Here is a 20,926-nt window from a genome sequence, read left to right as displayed (position 1 = left end):
TTTGCCTTTGAATACTTGAGCAATTTTAGGAAACCCATCTGCTATTAATTTGCAATTAGTTAAGTATTGCTCTTTTAGTTTCAGTTTTATTGAAGTTTTTATTCCATCACAGCCAGCCAGAGGCACTTTAAAAAAAATAAAATAAAGGTAAATGTAGATATCTTAGAGTGCAACATGCTTCAATTCTGTCAAATGTGAGGTCCTCTTTACTCGCTGTGAGAATTCATAGTTTCAGCCTTCACTGCATCAACAATGAAGCTGAGTTCATTGCACAGTGTTTCGTGTCTGTAGGCCATCCGGACCTGGGCGACGTTGGTCTTACGGATATCGTTTCCTTCGGGTCCATCTTTCAGATAGTTCTCTCCCAGGAAGTGCATCTTATCCTTGCAAAAGTAATCACAACAATAGGTGGAAGAAAGGATGATTAGATCTTGTGTGAGTTGACCAATGCCTGCTAAGACAGAATTTATGTTGTCTTTTTTCAAATGAAGGATGTGACCACACCTGGTGAGAAAACCCACTCTGCAGCACACTGTTCCTGGCTATTTCACACACATCACAGGTGCTGAACTTCCACAGCTGAGCTGCTATGGCGTACTCCTCCATCAGTGGTTCCTCAGAGGATACACAAATAGCAGATAAGCTTTATTCAGACTACAGAAATGAATCAAAATAACAAATATTGTATTAGTTAGGCAAACAATGACTTTGAATCACTGAATGACGGCTTGAAAACACAGTTTCCTGTAGATTTTTTTTACCTTGGTGTAGTGGAACAGCATGGGATCATCTGTGGAGAGGGACACACACAGACCTTTGTGCAGGAAGTCTTTCAGCGGGCTTTTGGAGTATTCCAGAAACAGGCCATTGTTGCTGAGTGGAGACATTGCAATTGGTACCTGGGCTAGGTAGTACAGGTACTGCAGCACTGGGCTCTGTAGGAAGTTTGACAGAGGTGCTGCTCGTGAATGTGAAAGACGGAAAAACACACAAATGTACACACTGTCATTGTGTGTTTTATCTCAATGCTGAGTGAGTTGGTGTCCGTACTATAGCGGTGACCTTTGGGATATTCTGCAGTTCATAAGCAATGCTTTGTGAAATTCAAAATGTGAAATCTTCTTTCTGGTTTACTGGTTTATAACTCGGGACAGTCGTGAGTACCTTCCTCAGGTTGAGTCCATGTGAGATGTTGTCAGCAGTGAGAAAGGCAGAGACCAGATGAGTGAGTGATCCAGCTTCTCCACAGTGGGGACGGAACTGGAAGGTGTTTAGTCCACACTCTCTATACAGGATGCAAAAGAGTATAATAAGCAACTATGTCATCACATAACAGGATTTAATCATCTTCATCACACTGAGTGCCGATCAGCTGTAACTATATATTGATATGTTCTCCCAGCAGCTTTAAGCATCAAGTAGTTCAGAACTGGCTTTCCTGTAATTTATTAGTCACTCTTCCACTAACAGTTATACAAAGTGACAGAGTAAAGTGTCTTTTGAGGGCTGGACACACACTGCTAGGTCAGGGTCTAACATGTCCTACATCCATGTCAAGTCTTCCTTCATCTATGTGTTTACGAAAGAAAAAAGGATGTATTCTTATTGCCACACAAAGGAGTTGTCAGTTATTCGACAGGGCAGATACCTCTTATGCCTTCTGTGAGTTTCCAAAATTAGAATATTAAAAAATGAATCAGCTTTTATTTTTTATGGTCTTCACTGCTGGTACAACCTTTCTGAACATCTGAGATAAAACATTTAAATTGGGGCTTAAAGCATGTCTGCAACTTCATCTTAACCTTAATTTCTTGTCTGTGTTTCCCCATCTAAAGATTAATCATTACAGGGTAGAGTAATACAGCTTTATATCATGATATACACATATAGTTGACATGTTTTAACTGTCTTTGCATTTTTCTCTCTTTCTGTGCAGAACTCTGAATTACCTTGGGTTTCATATACTTATATTGAGTCAGCCATTTAGCAGACATCAAGTAAATTCAATCTGCCTGCTTCTGATGCTTCACCATACCTGGGGAATGATACTTACTTTCTGAGGTTGTTGAGGACTATGATGTTTGCGTACATGTGGAAGATGTAGTAGCTGTATGGAGGATTTTCAACTGAAGTCCACTGTTCTGGTTTTGGGCTCCTGAAGGAGAACATGTGATCGCTGTGTTTGGACTCATCGTCCACGCTGTCAAAGCCAGACACCTGCATCCACAAAAACAGTCATTCTCTGCTGGGATTTTTTAATGAAGCCCGGCAGGTATTAATATTAAATGGTTATTAGTTATTTGTTTCCACAAACGTTACCAATCAACAGTCAGTTATTTTTATATTGTGCAATATATGGACAGATGTACTGGGCCACCTGCAGGTTACTCCCACAGGAGCTTATACACCTGTGGCAATGGGACTGAAAACACCTGTATTTCAATATTAAGTAGTGGAACACACTACTTAAGTAGTGGAACACTTTGCCCATACAGTGTATTTCTGAACAATTTTACATTTTATGAATCCAGTTTATATTATAAAGACATGTTTTCATATTGATGCTTCATTATATTTTCATTGCTTCTCTGTTTAAGACACTAAAAGACTAACCCTAATGGGTGCATCTGCTTACCACTACAGTATAGTTTGCTATATCACAACTATTATTATACTGCACGTAAATGCATCATTTGAAGACATGAAGTACATCTTTTTGTGCAAAACTGATCCTCATAATATTTGCTGAGATCTGTTTTGGTATAACAAATCTTACATATTTGAGGAAAATGTGAAGTTCTTTGTGCTTCTGTGGATTAACTGTGGCCTCAAACAAAGGAAGGAATATGTTCTCCAGCATCTTGGCAAAATTGGGTATCAGCTTCTTTAGCTTGAAAATATCACTGCAACGTAAAAGTATATTTTAGATTTTACAAAATGCTGTTAAATTAAAAGCCTGCATTTTAAGCATGAAGCACTTACTATATTCTGGGCACTTGAATCATCCACCTCATGTTTGGAGAGTATAATTTGTGGTCAATAAACCACTTGGACAGACTGTACCACTCGTCAGGAGACCTTCCGTAGATGGACAGGCGTGGCTCTACATGCTGATACTTGCTCTCCTCCAGGCCACGGGCCACTTCCTATAAAAAATGGTGAGAGGAAGAGTGCATCAAGTTTTCTTTGCATCACTCTGTCTTGAAATTGATGACATGCTACACATGATGATAGTACCTTTATGATGCAAGCAAAATACTCTCCATTAACAACATTGTCAGTTTTCAGGAAGATTTCGCGAAGCTCACTGGCTCCCACTGGGTTATACTTCGCATTGAACTTATCAAAGCGGTGGAAGGTTTGTCTCCCCTGTAAATGTAATAAATCATAAAGTGTGATTCAGAATCCCAGAATGATGCAAGCAGCAGAAAGACAAAATCTGAAATTCTTAAATATATTGTGTTAATGGAATATTTGAATTCAGAAGAATAGACAATATTTCTTACAGCATGTACATCGAGAGAGTCCACAGTAAGGTCATAGGGGTCCTTGCTGAGGTGCTGGAAAACCTCTTTGAGTGTCATTCTTTGTCCACCCTTTTCTAAAACTACACGTTCTGCATCAGTCTGATACGTCTTCTGGATGAAGGTGAGCAGATGTTTCTGAGACATGCATGCAGCTGCATGAATGTGCGTGTCCACCTGCAAGAAAGAAACAGTATGTTCAGTCTGCATGCACTAATATCCTACATTTAACCCCTCCCAGTTGGGCATGCTCAGAAGCTATTCAGGCCCAGCAATCCAAGAGGCAACTAAAACAGATGTCTGAACCACCTCAACTAGCTTTTCCTTTCCAGATGGATCTCAGAGTGGAGGTGATACTCTGTTGTGACAAAAGGAGCAGCAGTACTGAAAATGTGCTTCACTTTGTGCCAAAGATGCAGAACCAGCTCTTACTTTGGTTAAACAAGGATTGAATGGCCCTGGAACACCATACCTTCACTCCCCTTAAAGATATGCCCAATTGACCCGGTGGTAAGTCTCTCCAAGTCCATAAAAGACTGGCTGGTCAAGCTCCCATGATCCCCCTGATTTCAAAGTCAGCATTGCTCCTTCTGAATCCAGTGTTCAACAATCCTCCCCTCTAGCATCCTGGAATACACTTTCCTGGGGATAACTGGAGCACAGTTAGTGTATTTGGTGAAGCTTCCCCTGAGGCTTCAGGCTCTGCCTCCTCTACAAACGACATTGCTGTCACATTCAGAAGTTCTTCAAAGTGCTTTTTGCCAACCAATTAAATGATAACAGCTTTTGTGTTATTAAACGCTGGACACTTTAAACAGGTGCAGGTTAATCTGGGTAGTTTGCAGAGCATGCTTTGGTATCTACACTCATTTTAAAGTTCAGTCAGAGGTAATGGTTGCCTCACTTCCCAGAGATGGAATACTAACCTTTCTAACATTGTAGAAATCTCTGTGAGGCACACGTTTTAATTCCTTGAGCTCAGCCATCTCATTGAGCATCTCATGGAGTTTGAATTTTGAACTCAAGAAATTTAGTCTCCTATGACAGTAGGTTTTCCTGAAAATTAAAAGTGACACTCAGTTCATTCTCTAAAAAGTGCAGAATGGATGATAACCGGTTTTTCAACCAGCATGTCTGCATAATTGTTTTGGAAACTTACGTGGGTCCATCTGCAGTCATGGCAAGCACATGACTCAGCTCTACAGCAAAGGTCTCCAAGTCTGGGTAAGGAAGGTCATGAGGCTGGTTTTGTTTGAAAGCCTCTTCATTATCATACACATAAACTATCCCATCCTTCATCTTCAGTTTATAATTTAGATCCTTGGGGATGTTGTCCATGCAGTAGGGATCCTCCCCAGCTTCTGGACATGGGCACATGTCTGGTGGTCACAAAGGTTTTTCCATTACTTTAATATAAATTAGAACAAAGCATGTTTTTAAATGTTGTTATACATACAGGTACATCATACCTGGAAGGACCTCATCTTCTTCGTTCCAGGTCGTGTTCTGAGCACTTCGTAGGAACTTGCCCGTCGTTCTGCAGAATCTGTGATAGGCTAGCTTTGAGTATTTCTCTCGAAGAAGCAGAGCTTTAAACAGATTTTTGGCGGCCTGATCATAGTCGTCCAGTGTGATCTGAGAGGAGGATGAGCATTAAACATAAATTCAAGTCTATTCCAAACCTTGTGGTAATAGTGAAGGCTACACTGGATCATGTGGAGGGACACTGTGCTGGGACTGGCTGCTAGACTTTGAAGCTACAATGCTTTGACTGGCATCTAAATTCATCTTTTATACTTCAAAATGTAGACAGTTTTGCACTTTTAAGATTTTGAATTAATTCCTTCAGAGGGTGGCAGGAAGACATGCAGTTGTCTCTACTTCCAATAATTCAATTTTTTTGATACTGTACACTTAAATCATGCTACATTCAATTTGAAAATATTGTCGTTTCACATTTGTCTGACAGTTTTTTGTTTTTTTTTTTACTATTTAATATTCAAATTCAAAATATTACATATGGGATGTATGTATTTTTGTAACTACACCAGTTGGCACTTTCAACGAGAGTACTTACACCAGCACAGTAATCTCCACTAATAGTAACCCTCTGATAATCAGGGCAGTTTTCTTGCACAGATGAGCTGGTGGAGCTGGGGGACATGAATGGTGTCACTAGGCGTGCCCAGTCTGCATTGGCTGGGACTTGTAGGCAAAGTGACTTGGAACGAATCATCCTCAGGCTGTTCCTCCTGAAAAGTCAGCAACTTGATTAGCATTTGGTGCAAAGCTCACTTAATTGAACGAGTCTTTACCTAAAATCATGGTAAGATGACTCAATTAAAGGGGCCTATTGTGCTCAGTTTTAACTTCACATTTATATCATTAGACTCCACAGAGCCGCTTTGCATTATTTACAGTTTGAACTTTGCATTTGTGCACAATCTGTTTTAGTTCATCCCCCTTTACCCCCACCTTCCAATTAAGGCAACTTTATTGAAAACAAAAGATTTAAATAACAGGTGGGTGTGGCTTCAGTGCTCACAGTCAGAGCTGTGTGCCTAAGGAGACTATATTACATCATACAGAATCAAGACCACTAAAGAAAAAAAAAATCAAAAGGAAAAAACTGAAAACTTTAAGTCTTGGCTCACGTATATTTAACACCACATAAATAATAAGCAAAACTGAAAATATACGTCTTATAAAGGGATTTTTGTTTTGTTTTTTATATTAGGATAATTGTGCTTGCATGAACAGACTGATATGCGGTTCAAGCAGGACTTACCTCTTAAGAGTCTCCTCTGACTGCTGCTCTGCCAGCTCCTTAAGCAGTTCATGGTCTTTGGCTTGCTGGAGGCCAATTGGGCAGTCCTCAGGCATCGTGAACATCGACAAGGCATCTTTGGTTTCTTCTTCTTTTAATGCCGATGCATATACTTTCTCTGCAAGCAGCTGCGTCTCCTCCTCCACCTCACTCAGATTCACCTTTAGAAATTGACGAGGCATGTCTGCAAGAGACCAGAAGCCACAGTAAAATGTCCGGCGTCTGAAGTCTCTGACTGTAGAGTGCAAAGGAGGTCTGCCGTACTTGTCAGGACGTTAATTGCTCTGACTACTGTGTGGTGTTTTGTAAACAGGGAAATCTACCTATGCACGTGTTTGGGGACAGGGCATTCATTATCGCAGGTCCTTCCTCGCCACAGCTGGTAGACTTTATAACTATCACTGCTCCCAACAAACGCAATAAGTTGTTTATATTATAGTTACATTATAGTTGTTTATATCCCTGCTCTTATTTGCACAGTTTTTCCTTTTTCTGTTTTTAATATTTTTTTTAAATTTTTAATAACGTATTAACTGTACTGTATTTTTTGCTGCGTATCCATCTGCCTGTCACTTTGCTGCTGGAACTCCCAAATTTCCCCAATAAGGGACAATAAAGGATATTTCTATTCTATTCTGTTTCATTATCCAACTATTGCACAGCATCACCACCTAGAGAGTTCTGAGTGAAGTGTTTGTTAAAATGTTAAAAGCTAAAGTTGATGTCATGCACGATGTTTTAAACACTTCTTATATAAAGGAATGCCGTCAGTGTAATGCAGTACTATTTAATATCATTATTAATTGCAGTAACATTAATATTAAATCATCGAATTTTCACGACATTTTCTGCTCAACCACCTGTAATTTGCCTAAAAATATTATGGTTTAAAATGTGGACATATATAATGATTGCGGTGCAATTATAGCTTCTTCATTCATCAAGTACTTTTCTAGATATGCATGTATTTATTTATGAATTAATATAAGTTATTTTATGAATAAATGTTGTATGAAAATGCTGCATTGTTGTGCTTTTAATGCCTCTTAGTATATTTTAAATTTAGGCTGAATTATCACACTCCTCCAGGATAACGTATATCCCTACAAAGTGGGTCTTCAAATTGAAAAATATGCATATATGTAAAAACACTTTCTCAGTTATATTTAGAATAACATCTGGAAACTCGTGAACTTTGTTCAATTCAGATTAGATTATGTACTGAGACTTTTTACGGTACAACTTCCTCTCAAAGTTGAATGAAAATGACATTTTCTTCACTTTTGTAACCAAGAATTTCAAATTAAAGAGCTCTTTGTCTTGTATTTTTGAGAAATACAATTGTTTATATTAAGAACTTACATAAGCTATTTACAGAAAATAACACCAGTTATTTTTTTGCAATGTGAAGTTGTTGTTTTTTTTAAATATGGGACTTTAGTACACACACACGCACAGACACGCATGCATGCACGCACCTCTAGGCAAATCAGAGTGGGTCGACCTGAAGACTTGTAAAGTTACAAGTTACATAAAAATAAACTACACTATTGTGTGTACTATACTTTGATATAAATAATGAACAGACCTGCATAATATTCATGAAATCCCCACCAGACATATGTTGAAAGAATTTTGAATAACTTCCATTAGTTAAGTTAGTTCAATAACATTAACCAGATATGAAAGGAATGCAAGTCTTCTGTTAAAGAAAACTGTCTCCTCTTTTGAGTAGCAGTGATTCTCTTTTAGCTCTCATCAACACTAGAACTGAAAAAAAATCCCTTATTTTAACTACAGTATATACACGCAATCTGTTTACAGTATATCAAACCAAAAACGTGACCTAATGGACAGTGTCTTGATTATCACTGGAGTGGTGAAACAACAACAGAGAAAGACTGCGTGGTACATTGTAATCTGAGACTGCTTCTGTTCTGCCAGGGTGTTTCCAGGAAGCTCATCAATCAGGACACACAGTATCCTGAATGCATCACCATCACGGTGGGTCTTTATGGCACTACAACAACACTATGGAAAGAAAGACTCAAAGCCACTTGGCTGATGGGTTCATGAATCATTAAACTTCCTCTCTTGCCACACACACCTAAATAATTTAGATGAAACCAATGCTTTTGTTTCATAAAAAAAAAAAATTGTAGTTCAGTGCTTCAAAATGAAGGGCAGTGAGGGTTAAACTGGGATTTCTCATTTCTGAGTAATTTGTTTTTTCAGGGCTACCTGTAAGCAAAAACTACTAAAGGCAACATATTTGTGTATAAAAAGGAATAAACAAAAAACTCATAAGTGTTAAAGACAAGACTAAGTATATGCATTATTTGGCAGACTTTGCACAAATTATAGCAGGACCTGGCCTGTGCTTGCAATACAGCCTAATGTACAGTGTGCTAAACTGCCCTCGCCCATATATCAGAGTTAAATAGAGGAATGACCTACCACTAAAAGAACAGAGTGGATTCATAGGCATGGACTAGTCTTTGTAATAATTATATTAAAATGAATCAAGTTAAATGAACATGAAATAAAATATACATAAAGATGAATGCTTTTATAGACAGCAGGTGCTGAAACAGCCATGAATGCTGCCTTCAAACCACACCAACAACAACGTTAGCACCAAAGTTCAACCTAAACCTGACCTCAGGCCTGCCTCAAGCTGGCCTACATCCTTTTTAATAGCATCTGCATGTCCATTGCCTTACACGACATTACATTCTGATAGGAGATCAAATTAAATCTGACCAATTCTGCACTCTTACTCTCCTTACCTGACCGTTCACCTACGCACGCCATCTGCACCGCCTGAATGACAAAACAGGGGGCGGGTCTGCGAGGTGGCTTTTGGGGAAAATCTGTGCCAGGGTTTACCGGAAAGGTCGATGGGTTAACGAGGTAAGTCGAGCTTAAACTCGGAGTAAAGGGAGCTCTCTAGGTCACCGCGGGAGCTCATGCTGAACACACAGACTGGTCCATAGTTTCGGTTTAAAATCGTCTGTCTGTATGCTCTATCTGCGACAGATTATTTACTGGATAAATGTGTTCTATAGATTAAATCTGTTGAGCCGCATTTTACTAACAGCACTGCTTAAGTTTTTTGTTTGTTTCTTGTGTTGTTTTGGGCTCAGTAGCTTTCACTTCAGTGGGATTTACACAGTGTTGGGGAGTAACGGAATACATGTACCGCCGTTACGTATTTAAAATACAAAATATGAGCAGTGTTGGGAAGGTTACTTTTAAAATGTATTCCACTACAGATTACAGAATACATGCCCCAAAATGTATTTTGTAACATATTCCGTTACGTTAGCTGGAAGCATGTAAATATAATAATAACCACTGCAGCCAAGAAGAGTGCCTGACGAGCCCAGTTGTAAGTACGCTATTAAGACTCGACTGTACACTGTGTGTTCGTGTTTTCCTCCGAAACAATAAGTTCCGTTGGAGCAGCCTTTCAACGCCTCTCTCTGTCACTCGCAAGCAAAGTTGACCCAGACAACAAAGTAAAGCTATTTTTCGGCTACGAGCCCGACACGGAACCCGAGGTATTAGCCAGAGGTCCCTTTACTATAGTTAGGAGCCGCGGACCTTCAGTAATAGTAATAAATCACACAGCAATAGTACATTCATGTAGTTGTAAAAAGCATGATAATATATTAAGTAATCCAAAGTATTCAGAATACTCTCATTGAGTAACGGAATATGTTACAAAATACATTTTGGGGCATGTATTCTGTAATCTGTAGTGGAATACATTTTAAAAGTGACCTTCCCAACACTGGATTTACACACTCAGATGCAAAAATGCGTGAATGTCTTTCATGTTTGTTCCGAGTCTGCTTTCATGTCTGTTTGTCATTTGACGCGTTTGACGCTGCTGTCATTTCAGATAAAAAAAACACGGATTAAAAATGCATCCGTGCAGGCCAATTCTGTAATTCTATCATTTGCATTATAACATGTCTGCCAAAAAATGACTGGCGATGTTTGAATGCGTTTTGCCCCATGGACTTTTTTATGTTGATGAATAGAATTTAGTCACCATGATTTACGAAGGGGTTTTATATAAAGTAAAGAAAATTAGTCAAGTATACTGGTAACTCTGCTTTATTCTACCAACTCTGCGTCTTACATTATATTCACTTTATATTCACTGACTTGTTATCATTCACGAGAGATGTGTTTGACAGATTATAGGTCAATAAGTCAAGAATCACTTTTCTTTTCTTTTTTTTTTGACTCACAGCCATTTCTTATTTTTCTCAAAGTGAAAACTGAATATTTATAGCAGAAATAACTTAAACAGTAAATACGGTAAGAGAAGTCTTTTATACTAAAGTGTACTTAATAAAGACAAAATGAATGGTCTAATATGTAGTAATGATATTTACAGTGTGGTGACTGATGAATGGGGCATCCATTCAGAAATAAATCTACTGCTGAAGCCTGGACATGTTAACCTGCACAAAACCCTGAAAATCATTTTTAGAACCACCTGTTCTAAAGCACAAGGCTGGCCTGCTTACTATTTGGCTATTATGTTTACTCAGCACGCCAAATATCCATTATAATAAGTACATTTAATCCTAACCTTTGGGTAATAATACCAACATCTACTCATTGTTTAACAAAATTTGAACTGTTTACTTTTATTTAACAAGAGATTTTTAAAAAAAAATATTTCAACCACTTTCAACTGGATTTTTGGATTCTTCCCCTTTTTAACTTTTACTTGCTATTTTAATCAATTTGGATTCCTTTCAGGTTTCTGTTTCTCTTTCTTATGATTTCCTTAAGTTAACTTTCTTATTCAAAACTGCTGTGGTCCTATACACTGACACCCATTTGGAGCTGCTGAAGCCTACAGCACTCTGTTCTGGTAAAAGCTGTATGATCCAATCATGATCACGCAATCACGGCTGTGGAGAGAATAAAAAAATCACGTGTGGTTTTGGAGAACCACACTATGCCTTCTATAGATAGTGAGAGCTGCTATGATGTGGTTTGGACACAGTGGCATTAACAAAAGGACAGCAGGTGGAAGCTGGAAGTGGAAGACTTAGAAGATGCTAAGATGGTAAGATGTTTTTCAGTGAGAGGGACAGCTCAGGTCAAGCAGTCTGGAGACAAAGTTAGAGACAAGATTGAGGATGTAGTGAAGAAGGACATGCAGAGGGTTGGTGTGACAGATGATCTACTGTAGTGACCCATAAACAGAGCAGCCAGAAGAAGATAAAGAAGAAGAAGAAGCCTACACCATAGCAACCTCACAACCATTTAACCTGTTGCGCTTACCTTCAGTGTCACTCATAGCCTTATCTGAACGTGTTGTCATCTCAAGTTGGATTCTAAAGAAGGTATGCGCAGATTCAGTGATACCTTAAGAGATGCTGTCTGCAGTTTAGGAGTCTACCGTCTCTTTCTATTTAAAGTGGCCTGTGGCATCATGTTGGCAGTGCTACTAGTACTGAGAATGTGTTAAAACTGGCCGTCAACAAAGGGAGGGTCTCAGTCAAAGTTAGACATAGCCTGCTGCTCTTTTTCACTATTCTGCTTTCTGTCCATTGGGAACACATGCTCTCTGATACAAACACACGGTGTGCACACATGGAAATGGCGAGAGGAAAAGAGACTCCTGCTTGCATAACCATCAGAGTCCTTTTTAGTCATTAATTCACAGTCTTATGGATGTGCTGGAAAAAACTGGACCCCTCCTGATATTTGATATTTTCATAAGTCAATATCCTCCGTCACTACTCAGTAGATATTAAAACAATAGAAAGGCTGATCTTTTTGGCAGTACATTAAAATAATGCTCGTATTATACAATTCTGATGCTGTTGCACACATGTTTATTGAAAAACAGCAATTGAAAACAGGTGTGGCACAATTTCTGAGCACCAGAAAAGCCTTGTCCTCAGGTAGACAATGTTTATAGGCCAGTGACTTTAACCTCTAATGTTATGAAAGTATTTGAAAAGATCATAACTCAAAGGTTATGTAAAGCGGTTGAGCCATTTTTGGTTAAGTATCAGTTTGCTTATATCTACAATAGCACATTTTGTTCTAAAAGATCTGGAGAGCCCTGCTGTGTACGCGACTGTTTTTTTGTTTGTTTGTTTGTTTACTTGTGTTTGTTCTGCTTTTAATACAATTTGTCTGCTTGGAATTTAGTTAAAGGTCAGTTCTTTAACTAAAGTGGTTTCATTTCTTTTAATCAAACAGGCCACAGCAAATGAAATTCAACCCAGTTTTATTTGACACAATGTGTTGTGTCGCCTTTTCTTTTTTATACATAAATGGCTTTGTGTGTTCCAAAGCTCACGATGCTGTAACATTTTCTGATGACGCTGTGATGCTTTGTGTTTGCACTCATTGCACTGATAGAGTACTTACTTGGAACATACACGTGGAAAGCGTTTTATAAAGAATCTTTGGTGGTGTCTGCACCAATAATTTTTTTTTTTTTTTTTACATATTTATATTTTTTCTCTGGGTTAGTGTTGATAAACTCTGGTAGGAGGTACACCCTTTGTATATTTACAACCACTATCAATATTCTATCAATTCATTTGTTTTTCTGTCAATTAAACCCATAAATGAACAGCTCGTGACAGAATGACAGATACGTTTGTTGAGAAGATTTTTGAGGTTAAATGGGTCTTTTCTTTATTATTTATTTATTCTAACATCAGCGTGCCCTTGTCTCGATTTGTGTTGATGTCAGTTGATAAAGCAGTTACCTGATCCAGGGTTATTTTCTCTTATGGGAGGCTTATGTAGTCAGCCTGATCCCCTGTATGAACTGTGAGTTCAAAGCAAAGATGATGATCATATCAGTTTGCTAGGATTTTTAAAATAAAAAAGCAACAGATACATATGCATGTAATATAGTCATATTATGATTAGGAGTCTATATTATATACTACACCACTGCATATTTAAATTTTTAATGGAGGCTTCACTGATTCATTGTTTTATCTTTTAAAGTAGATTGATGTTTGTTTCTTTACATTCATAAAACTAATTGTATTCATAATTTTAAGATATTTAGCAAATTACTATGAATATGCCTGCAGCTAACTTCCACTGTACCGCTGCACTGCGATCAATCTGTTGCTTAAATTACGACTGTTTACAGTCTATCTGTGACTCCTCAGCGCAGGAAAACATTTTGTTCTAGATCATAAGAACCTTTCAGATCGTGTGTCTGGAAACACTGGATCAGATGTCCGAGAGTGGTGTTGGTCTGCAGACAGCATTATTAGACGCTAATGTGAAGAGTATTGTAATGGTTCTCGCACTGGACTGTGCTAATGTGGGTCTGTGCACCCTTGTATTTGTGAGTCTGATTTAAAAGCACTGTAATGTGGAAACATGTATCATCTCCTACTACTTGTGTAAGTCCCCTAGGAGGTTTCAGGAGGCCATTAACTGAGCACTCGCACACCTATCTCAGATTCAGCTCGCTATGATCTGCTGTCTTTATCGTTCCTTTTTTTTAAATGTTTCTCAGACACCTCACTGCTGTGGCTGGCTGAGTCCCCAAATTGGTTCTTTGTCAACATCACATCTGACAGGGAGGTCAACGACACAAGAGAAAGCCATTAAGCACATTGCAGAGAGATAGACATGAGCGAGGGGTGGGGGGGAAAGAAAAGGACTCACTCTTCCCTAAGCCGGGATTTGAGTGCTGTTTTAAAAGAGGTGTGTCTTCTCTTCTCATCTTTCTTAGTGGCCAGGGTCTGGAAAACAGTACAGATAAAAAACAAAGCACTCAACTGCTAATATCAAGCAGCTCTTCTTTCAGCAATTCTATAACACAAGGATAGACTTTCCCGTAAGTCTGTGTTCTTTTTATGCATCAGTGGTTTAGATATGGATACACATAAACTTGTTACGAGTGACAAATGATCGCATACAGTGTAACAAATCTGTATAGAACTAATCTGTATCTATATGACGGGAAGAAAAATGGATACAAACGTGAAGACCTAGCAGAAAAATTAAAGTGATTTTTGCCTTTCAGTCTTTATAATGGTGGCCATCTCAGCTACTAGACTAGTATGTCAAATAAGTCCACTCACCTCTTCAGGCTCTGCTGTGTCTGAAGTGTGTTGAAACTGTGCTCAAGGTCTCTCAGAAACATCTAAGTCATGCTGTGCTCTTGTTGCTGAGAAAGTATTTGATTTCTCACCCACCAGTCAGCAGCACACATCACTCCATCCTTAACTCTTTCATGGCCAAATCTTAGTGCGAGGATATGAGCTAAAACCGAATCCTGAAGTCTGCCATTAATGGACCTTCCACAACTTTATGAGGCAGGTTAATTTTAGTAGTAATTGCATTCAAAGCAGATCAGTATATGAATTGTTAGGTTTTCCCCCCAATGTCTTGCTCCTTTTTTAGAGGCAGATATGTCCTCTTGTGGTTGATTTGTTGCACTGCAGGATATTTTGCTGAGAAGTGGCATGGCACACACATCACATCAGCAGTTCTCAAACTTTTCATAGCATGTCTAACTTCAAGAAGCTAGGAAAACGGTGTCTACAATCCCAAACTCACTCTTTTCTCCAATCACTGATGAAAAGTGTGACCTACACCACAGTTGAGAACCACTGCATTAGATAAACACGTGGACCTACAAAGAAAGTAATGGTTTTCACTAAAGGGGGTATTTTTTAAAGCCTGTAATCGTGCATTGACTAATTTCATTTTCTTAATAAATTTACATAGCATCCATCCAAAGATCATCCAAAGAAAGAGTCTTCTGTTTGTTATCATGTACGAATTTTGGCCTCAGGTTCTTGTGTTTACCTGACAGTAATGGCAAACAGTGTCCTTTTCTGCTGCTATATCCCGTCTGCTCCAAGGTTTGACATGTTATCTGTTCAGAGCTGCTCTTCTGCTTACCTTCTTTGTATTGAGTGGTTGTTTGAGTTATTGCTCCCATTCTATCACCTTAACCTCCTAAAACCCAAACTCTTTCATGGCATGCATTTTTAATTTCTCTTTGCTATTGTGACTTTATAGTGTTTTGTCGAACACTATAAAGTCACAATTGAGTAATGTCACGTGCAAAACTCTTTATTTGGTGTCTGAACACCGCAGCATATTTTCTGAGTACAAAATCAAAATGAGAAACAACAATTGTGCCCCTTTGAGCAATATGGCTCATTTGAAAGCCATTTGAAAGAGCAAAACTTAGTATTGTGGTCTGACAACCCAAAATGTGATGTCCCCATATGTGGACGCCAGGTCCTAGGAGGTTAAAGTCTCGCCATGCATCTCTGACACCAACAAGGTATTTTCAGCCAGAGAACTGTCGCTTACTGGATATTTTCTCTTTTTCAGAACGTTCTCTGTAAATGGTTGTGTGGGAAAATCCCAGAAGATCACCAACAATCATGTTAGGTTTAAAGTCACTTTAATCACATTTCTTCCTCATTCTGATGTTCAGTTTGAACTTCAGCAAGTTTTCGTGACCATGTCTACAAAAATGCATTGAGTTGCTGCTATTTGACAGGCTGTTTAGACATTTGCATTAAGAAGCAGTTGAATTGGTGTATTTAATAAAGTGGACAGTGGCTGTAAGTGAATACTGCACAACTCCTCACATCGCCTCATAAGAGGACTCAGATTTACTGGTGTAACCACAAACGGGTCCAGTCCCAGATTTAGACTGATAGTAGTGGAGATTATGAGGATAATCCTCTCAGCTCAGGTTGTCAAGGTACTTTTAGAGTCAGCTTCAGAGGCCTCGCTCTTAGCCTTGGGCCTGTATCATTTTGATTGACATTATTATTATCAGATAGTGTTCGCCTGTCCCCTCTCCTTTCGGCAGTGCCTCAAACAATGAAAGTATGTGGATCTCATTGTTACCATAATTCTTTTCTGCATTTTCCAGATGAAACTCATTTGGATTTTGGTATTAAATTTCAAATGGTGAGTGGATCTTAGCTGACAACAAGCAGGACCTAAAATAAATCTCATGATAGCGTTTTGAGTTTAATAGCAACAGTTGAGTTTAATGCTCAGTTTAGTCTGCAGTAAGCTGTGAAATGTGTGTAAGGTTTTTTACCAGCTGATCTAGACTCATCAGTTTGCTGATGCCATCACCACGCCACAGTCAGACTGGTGACGCCAGTGACAAAACGTCTCTGGCGTCACCAGCTGATTGGCTTACTGAAGGAGTGACACCGTTACATGGTTAGAATTCTATTCTTAGAGTGATTTTGCAGTGATGAGAAACACTTTACAGTTTTACTTCCTGCAGGTTTTTCCTTTTGTCTTGGAATTTAATTCCCAGACAAAGTGTAAGTAAATTAATATTTAAGAAATCCATCATTTGATTTACCACTAGATGGCACATTTGCTTTGCTTCAGTTTTATTGCACTATGTGTGGCTCTTTTGCTATTCTGTAATTTGTGGTTCAGGTTTTGTCTTTAGTTACCGTTCTATATTACTTATTAAATGTATCAATTGGCTATACTTCAAAAATAGAAAACAAATCTAAATCGTTCAAATGAAAACTTTTTACAACAAAAGCTATATAAAAAAAACTGTGAATGCTCACAATCGGGATAGGCAGAACTTAAATTTGTAATCTAATAATATAAAAAAGGAAGGTTCTCACCCAACACTGTTAATTAATAATTTCATTCAGCTGACTAACCTAAGTGAATAAATAATACCAATTTAAATTGTGCCATAATATTGCAGTTATGGGGGCGACCGTGGCTCAGGGGATTGGGAAGCTCATCTGTAACCGGAAGGTTGCCGGTTCGATTACCCTGCTCTCTCTGTCCTAGTCGTTGTGTCCTTGGGCAAGAGACTTTACCCTACCGCCTACTGGTGTTGGCCAGAGGGGCCGATGGCGCGATATGGCAGCCTCGCTTCTGTCAGTCTGCCCCAGGGCAGCTGTGGCTACAACTGTAGCTTGCCTCCACCAGTGTGTGAATGTGAGAGTGAATGAATAGTGGAATTGTAAAGCGCTTTGGGTGCCTAGAAAAGCGCTATATAAATGCAGTCCATTATTATTATTATTATTATGGCCATCAAATATCTCTAGATGGCAATAGAGGACACATAATACAGCGGTGATCCTCACTTTGTTTCTACCTGCACTTTGAACAGCTGTAATATGGATTTCCACTAAATTAAAAGCAGGAACCTTATCATTGAAATTACAAAGAAAGAGTAGCAATAATCTTTGAGCTGATATGAAAGACCCATTTTTTTATTCCCTCTGTTATTTAAATGAGTGTTAAAAAATGCACATTTCATTGTTGTGAATACTTCTGAATATATTAAATGGTTTATGAGGGGTGAAAATGGGATCTAAATGATTTAAATTGGGTTCGGTCTTTGTTGTGCTGAAACGGGAACGTTTTGATCGGTGCTGTGTTTGAGTAGCTTTTGTGATGATATGGAAAGAATGTTAAACCGGAACCCCCCGCATCAGCCGACTTGTGTCCCAAACATCTTCCATTGAACACAGATGTAGCCAAAGCCTCAGCCTCCTCCAGTGGCTTTAGGGCTGCTCTGTGGTGTCGAGAGAGCCAGCAAATGTGAGCTGAACCTAGCAGGAATGTGCCTGGCAACCTGTCTGCCCTTTTTTTGAGTGGGATCATAAATAGGGGGATGCAGCAAGAGAAGGGAGGGGGGCTCTAATGAGAACCTTTAAACACTTAACAGAGTCCAGGTGCTCTTTGTTTTGCTGTAACAGTGTGCCCTCAGACAATAGAGTGCCACTTTGAATTCACACGAGCCAGAAGCACAAAGAAAGGAGAGCCAAACAAGGTTTAGATTTTGTATGCAAAATGTTTATTGAATGACATTATTGCTGCGACACAAATAAAATAGAACACATTTACAAATATATAATATACCTCTAAAACAGATATCCTATTACCACAGTTTGCAAGAGTAATGACAAATAGCTACAATGCCCATATATATTTCTTCCTGTACAAAAATAGCTCTATCTGTATAAGTACTTTACTGTAACTTCTATGTAATATTTAAATAAAGTAATTCATATATACACATACCTGCAATAAAAACAAATATAGATTGCACTTGTGTTTTTTTACAAACAATAACATTTCAAGTATATTTCAGTCCATTAAGGACTGGCACATATATCACATAATCTAAGGCATTTTTCCCTTATACAGTGTCCAAAACTTGATATAAACTGATAGCTTTAGAGCTGTGGAGCCTATCTTTGTGTTTGGCATTGTGATGAAGATGTCTTTTCCTGATGATTCATTTGACTTTAAGTCCAAATGGAAAAGTGCAGACAAGTACTGACAGTTTCATGGAACACAATGGCACAAATCCTTAAAGGATAGCACTTATCAAAGTCTTGGCCTTGAGGAATAAATGTGTTAAGTCCCAGAATATTAGAAGAGTCCTCCCCCTTGATCGAGAGGATGAGTCCACTTTGCCAGGTATTAGCACTCTTCCTTTTCCTCTGCCATGCAGAGAGCAGCACCTGTAGTTTGCTCCATGCTGTGCCATCCAGTGTCTATAAGCAGCTGCAGTTTTTCTTTTTTCTTTGAAAGTTGTACATTGCTGAGCTCATTGCAAGGCTCGGGCTTTGGACAAACTCAGTTGCAGCCAGTTTTGCTCTGATTCACTGACTCAGTCCTCCAGCCTGGAACAAATGTGCTGGAGCATACTTGGCCGTAGTCTGAGGCACTTCAAGAATTTTAAAACAGAGCGCACAGGACACTACTCCTTTGCTTTTGTTCCCAACTCCCGTTGCAAAGTGGTGCTCATGTCCGTCTGAGGAGGGCCTCAAGCTTGTGAACTTGTGAGTCAGGCGTGCTCCACACGGGCCTCAGCCTGCCCTTCTCTAGCCTTAGTGAGACTCTGTATGATGGAAGGGAGCGACGCCTCCGGCCATATCCGTGTGGGCTAATCTTGTGGGGAGGTGCATTCCCGACCCTCAACTTGCCAATCTGGTGCAGACGATGTGCCAGGTCGTGCACTGTGCAGGTACCCAGGGAACAGCCTGAAGACCTCTTGGTTCGGACGTGGATGTCAGTGCTGGAGGACAAAGGGAGAGGACATGAGTCTATACTGTTCAATCCTGAACTGTTAATAGCTGACTTTGGATTTCTTGAATTTATATTTACTTTATAATAAGACTGTCAGAATTGCATGATCTTACCTGGAATGTGGCAACAACGTATCCCTGATGTCTTCTGGTCTGACAAGGTGCTCAGCCTCTGCTCTCTTCTCTACTGATATGGTGTCAACATCTCGCCTCAGTCTGCTTCCTAGCCATATGCTTAGCCTGTAAGAGGAAGGAAAAAAAATGCCATTAGTCCAAGGTAGATAATTCAAATGCTGAGTGTCACACCCTGACTCGGGTTCAAATGAAAATCATGCCTCAGTTAACTCACCTCTTTTTCAATTCAGGATTCACTTCAAGTTCCACACAGTGTGCTACTGTTGCCAGCAAACAGCAGCAGATGAAGGACTGGAAGATCAATTTCATTTTGGCTCCTGTTTGGAGAAGGAAAAAAAAAATCAATAGTTAGTTACTCGTACATTTTTATTAATATTTAACTATACAATTTTCCTGCTGTCCTTCTATCCATGCTAGACTCCTTCATACTGTAATAAGTGTGCTTGCTTACACAAGAGTCCAAAAGCCAAGTTATTTGCACATATCATTCATTTATTTAGAAAGTTAAGTTAAGGTCAGATCTTGCTGGGCTAAGTAAACCTACAACCATGCTTTGGGCCCCTGGCCAGTACTGTGAAGGACACAGTCTCCCATTAAGCAGGCAAAAATAGTTCACAAACAAATGTAATTCAACTCAGTCACCTGATTAAATAGAACAAAACAGCAAAATTATGTGTAATAATATGATAAACAGCACATGGTATGCTGCCCCTGTTGGATGCTTTGCACCTTAAAGGCAACTCCTTAACAGACGCACACATTAAGAGCTGAACTGCTTATATAACCAGACAGATAACCTGTTCTTGTCTCTACACTTGTGCCCTGACCTCAAAAAAGCAAGGATAAAGCCATCAGCTAGTGGCATAACAAATCTAAGCAATGTCTATTTTAAAGACAAGTGCACATACCTTAGTCTCTGTTCTTTAGTTGGATGAGAAAGCTTTTCTTCTTCTTCTAGAATCAGCTGGGAAAGAGTACTCCACAGGTTTCTTGAGATTGCTTCTAGTTCTGTAAGGCAGCTGTGTCACTCTGCTAATAGCTCCTACACACCAGACGGGGAGCCTTTATACAAAAATTGTAGGAGGGGCTAATTGAGTGACACACTCAGTCTCTCATCCTTTCCCCCCCACCCCATCCAGTACACTACTGCTGCGCTGTTGTTCATGTACTACAGCAGTTAAAACTTCAGGAATGCATTTGAAAAAGCATTAAACATGAAGCATTAAAGGAAATTTAAGAGTTGCTGTCATTGTGTTCTTCTTTCATGCTTTCAGTGAGTCACAGCACTAGATTTTTTTTCTTTTTTTTTCTTTTTCTTTTTGCACCTCAGCATGAGTCTTAAAAATAAAATAATG

The 20,926-nt window shown here is 39.1% G+C and overlaps 2 protein-coding genes across 2 annotated transcripts; both read right to left on the bottom strand.

The window, feature by feature from the left end:
• Window positions 1-206: 206 nt before the first annotated feature.
• ampd3a (adenosine monophosphate deaminase 3a) lies at window positions 207-14,095 on the bottom strand. Its single transcript, XM_063469715.1, has 16 exons — window positions 14,038-14,095; window positions 6,313-6,535; window positions 5,747-5,776; window positions 5,602-5,677; window positions 4,994-5,159; window positions 4,684-4,903; window positions 4,451-4,580; window positions 3,507-3,701; window positions 3,238-3,369; window positions 2,983-3,146; window positions 2,777-2,903; window positions 2,054-2,217; window positions 1,165-1,285; window positions 762-935; window positions 505-615; window positions 207-383 (listed from the first exon to the last, which is right to left on the bottom strand). Exons 1-16 carry the CDS (start codon window positions 14,093-14,095, stop codon window positions 207-209), a joined length of 2,268 nt encoding a protein of 755 aa, XP_063325785.1.
• A 4,115-nt stretch (window positions 14,096-18,210) lies between these two features.
• adma (adrenomedullin a) lies at window positions 18,211-20,589 on the bottom strand. The gene is made up of 4 exons (XM_063495659.1): window positions 20,480-20,589; window positions 19,786-19,888; window positions 19,551-19,676; window positions 18,211-19,426 (listed from the first exon to the last, which is right to left on the bottom strand). The coding sequence occupies exons 2-4, from the start codon at window positions 19,878-19,880 to the stop codon at window positions 19,153-19,155; spliced, it is 495 nt and encodes a 164-aa protein (XP_063351729.1). The 5' UTR covers window positions 19,881-19,888; window positions 20,480-20,589; the 3' UTR covers window positions 18,211-19,152.
• Window positions 20,590-20,926: the final 337 nt, after the last annotated feature.

Source organism: Pelmatolapia mariae, linkage group LG1, assembly GCF_036321145.2.
Source record: "Pelmatolapia mariae isolate MD_Pm_ZW linkage group LG1, Pm_UMD_F_2, whole genome shotgun sequence".
In the NCBI taxonomy this organism is placed as follows: Eukaryota; Metazoa; Chordata; class Actinopteri; order Cichliformes; family Cichlidae; genus Pelmatolapia; species Pelmatolapia mariae.
Note: the sequence above shows the minus strand (reverse complement) of the source record. Positions and strands in the feature narration are given on the sequence as shown.

Coding starts and splice junctions, on each gene's coding strand:
- ampd3a (XM_063469715.1), bottom strand. CDS start 14,095: ATGAGAAGAGAAGACACACCTCTTTTAAAACAGCACTCAAATCCCGGC. Junction 2,904..2,982: donor ATTCAAGTGCCCAGAATATA/GTAAGTGCTTCA, acceptor TTTACGTTGCAG/TGATATTTTCAAGCTAAAGA. Junction 616..761: donor TGCTGTTCCACTACACCAAG/GTAAAAAAAATC, acceptor GTATCCTCTGAG/GAACCACTGATGGAGGAGTA.
- adma (XM_063495659.1), bottom strand. CDS start 19,880: ATGAAATTGATCTTCCAGTCCTTCATCTGCTGCTGTTTGCTGGCAACA. Junction 19,677..19,785: donor AATCCTGAATTGAAAAAGAG/GTGAGTTAACTG, acceptor TTCCTCTTACAG/GCTAAGCATATGGCTAGGAA. Junction 19,427..19,550: donor ACGTTGTTGCCACATTCCAG/GTAAGATCATGC, acceptor TTTGTCCTCCAG/CACTGACATCCACGTCCGAA.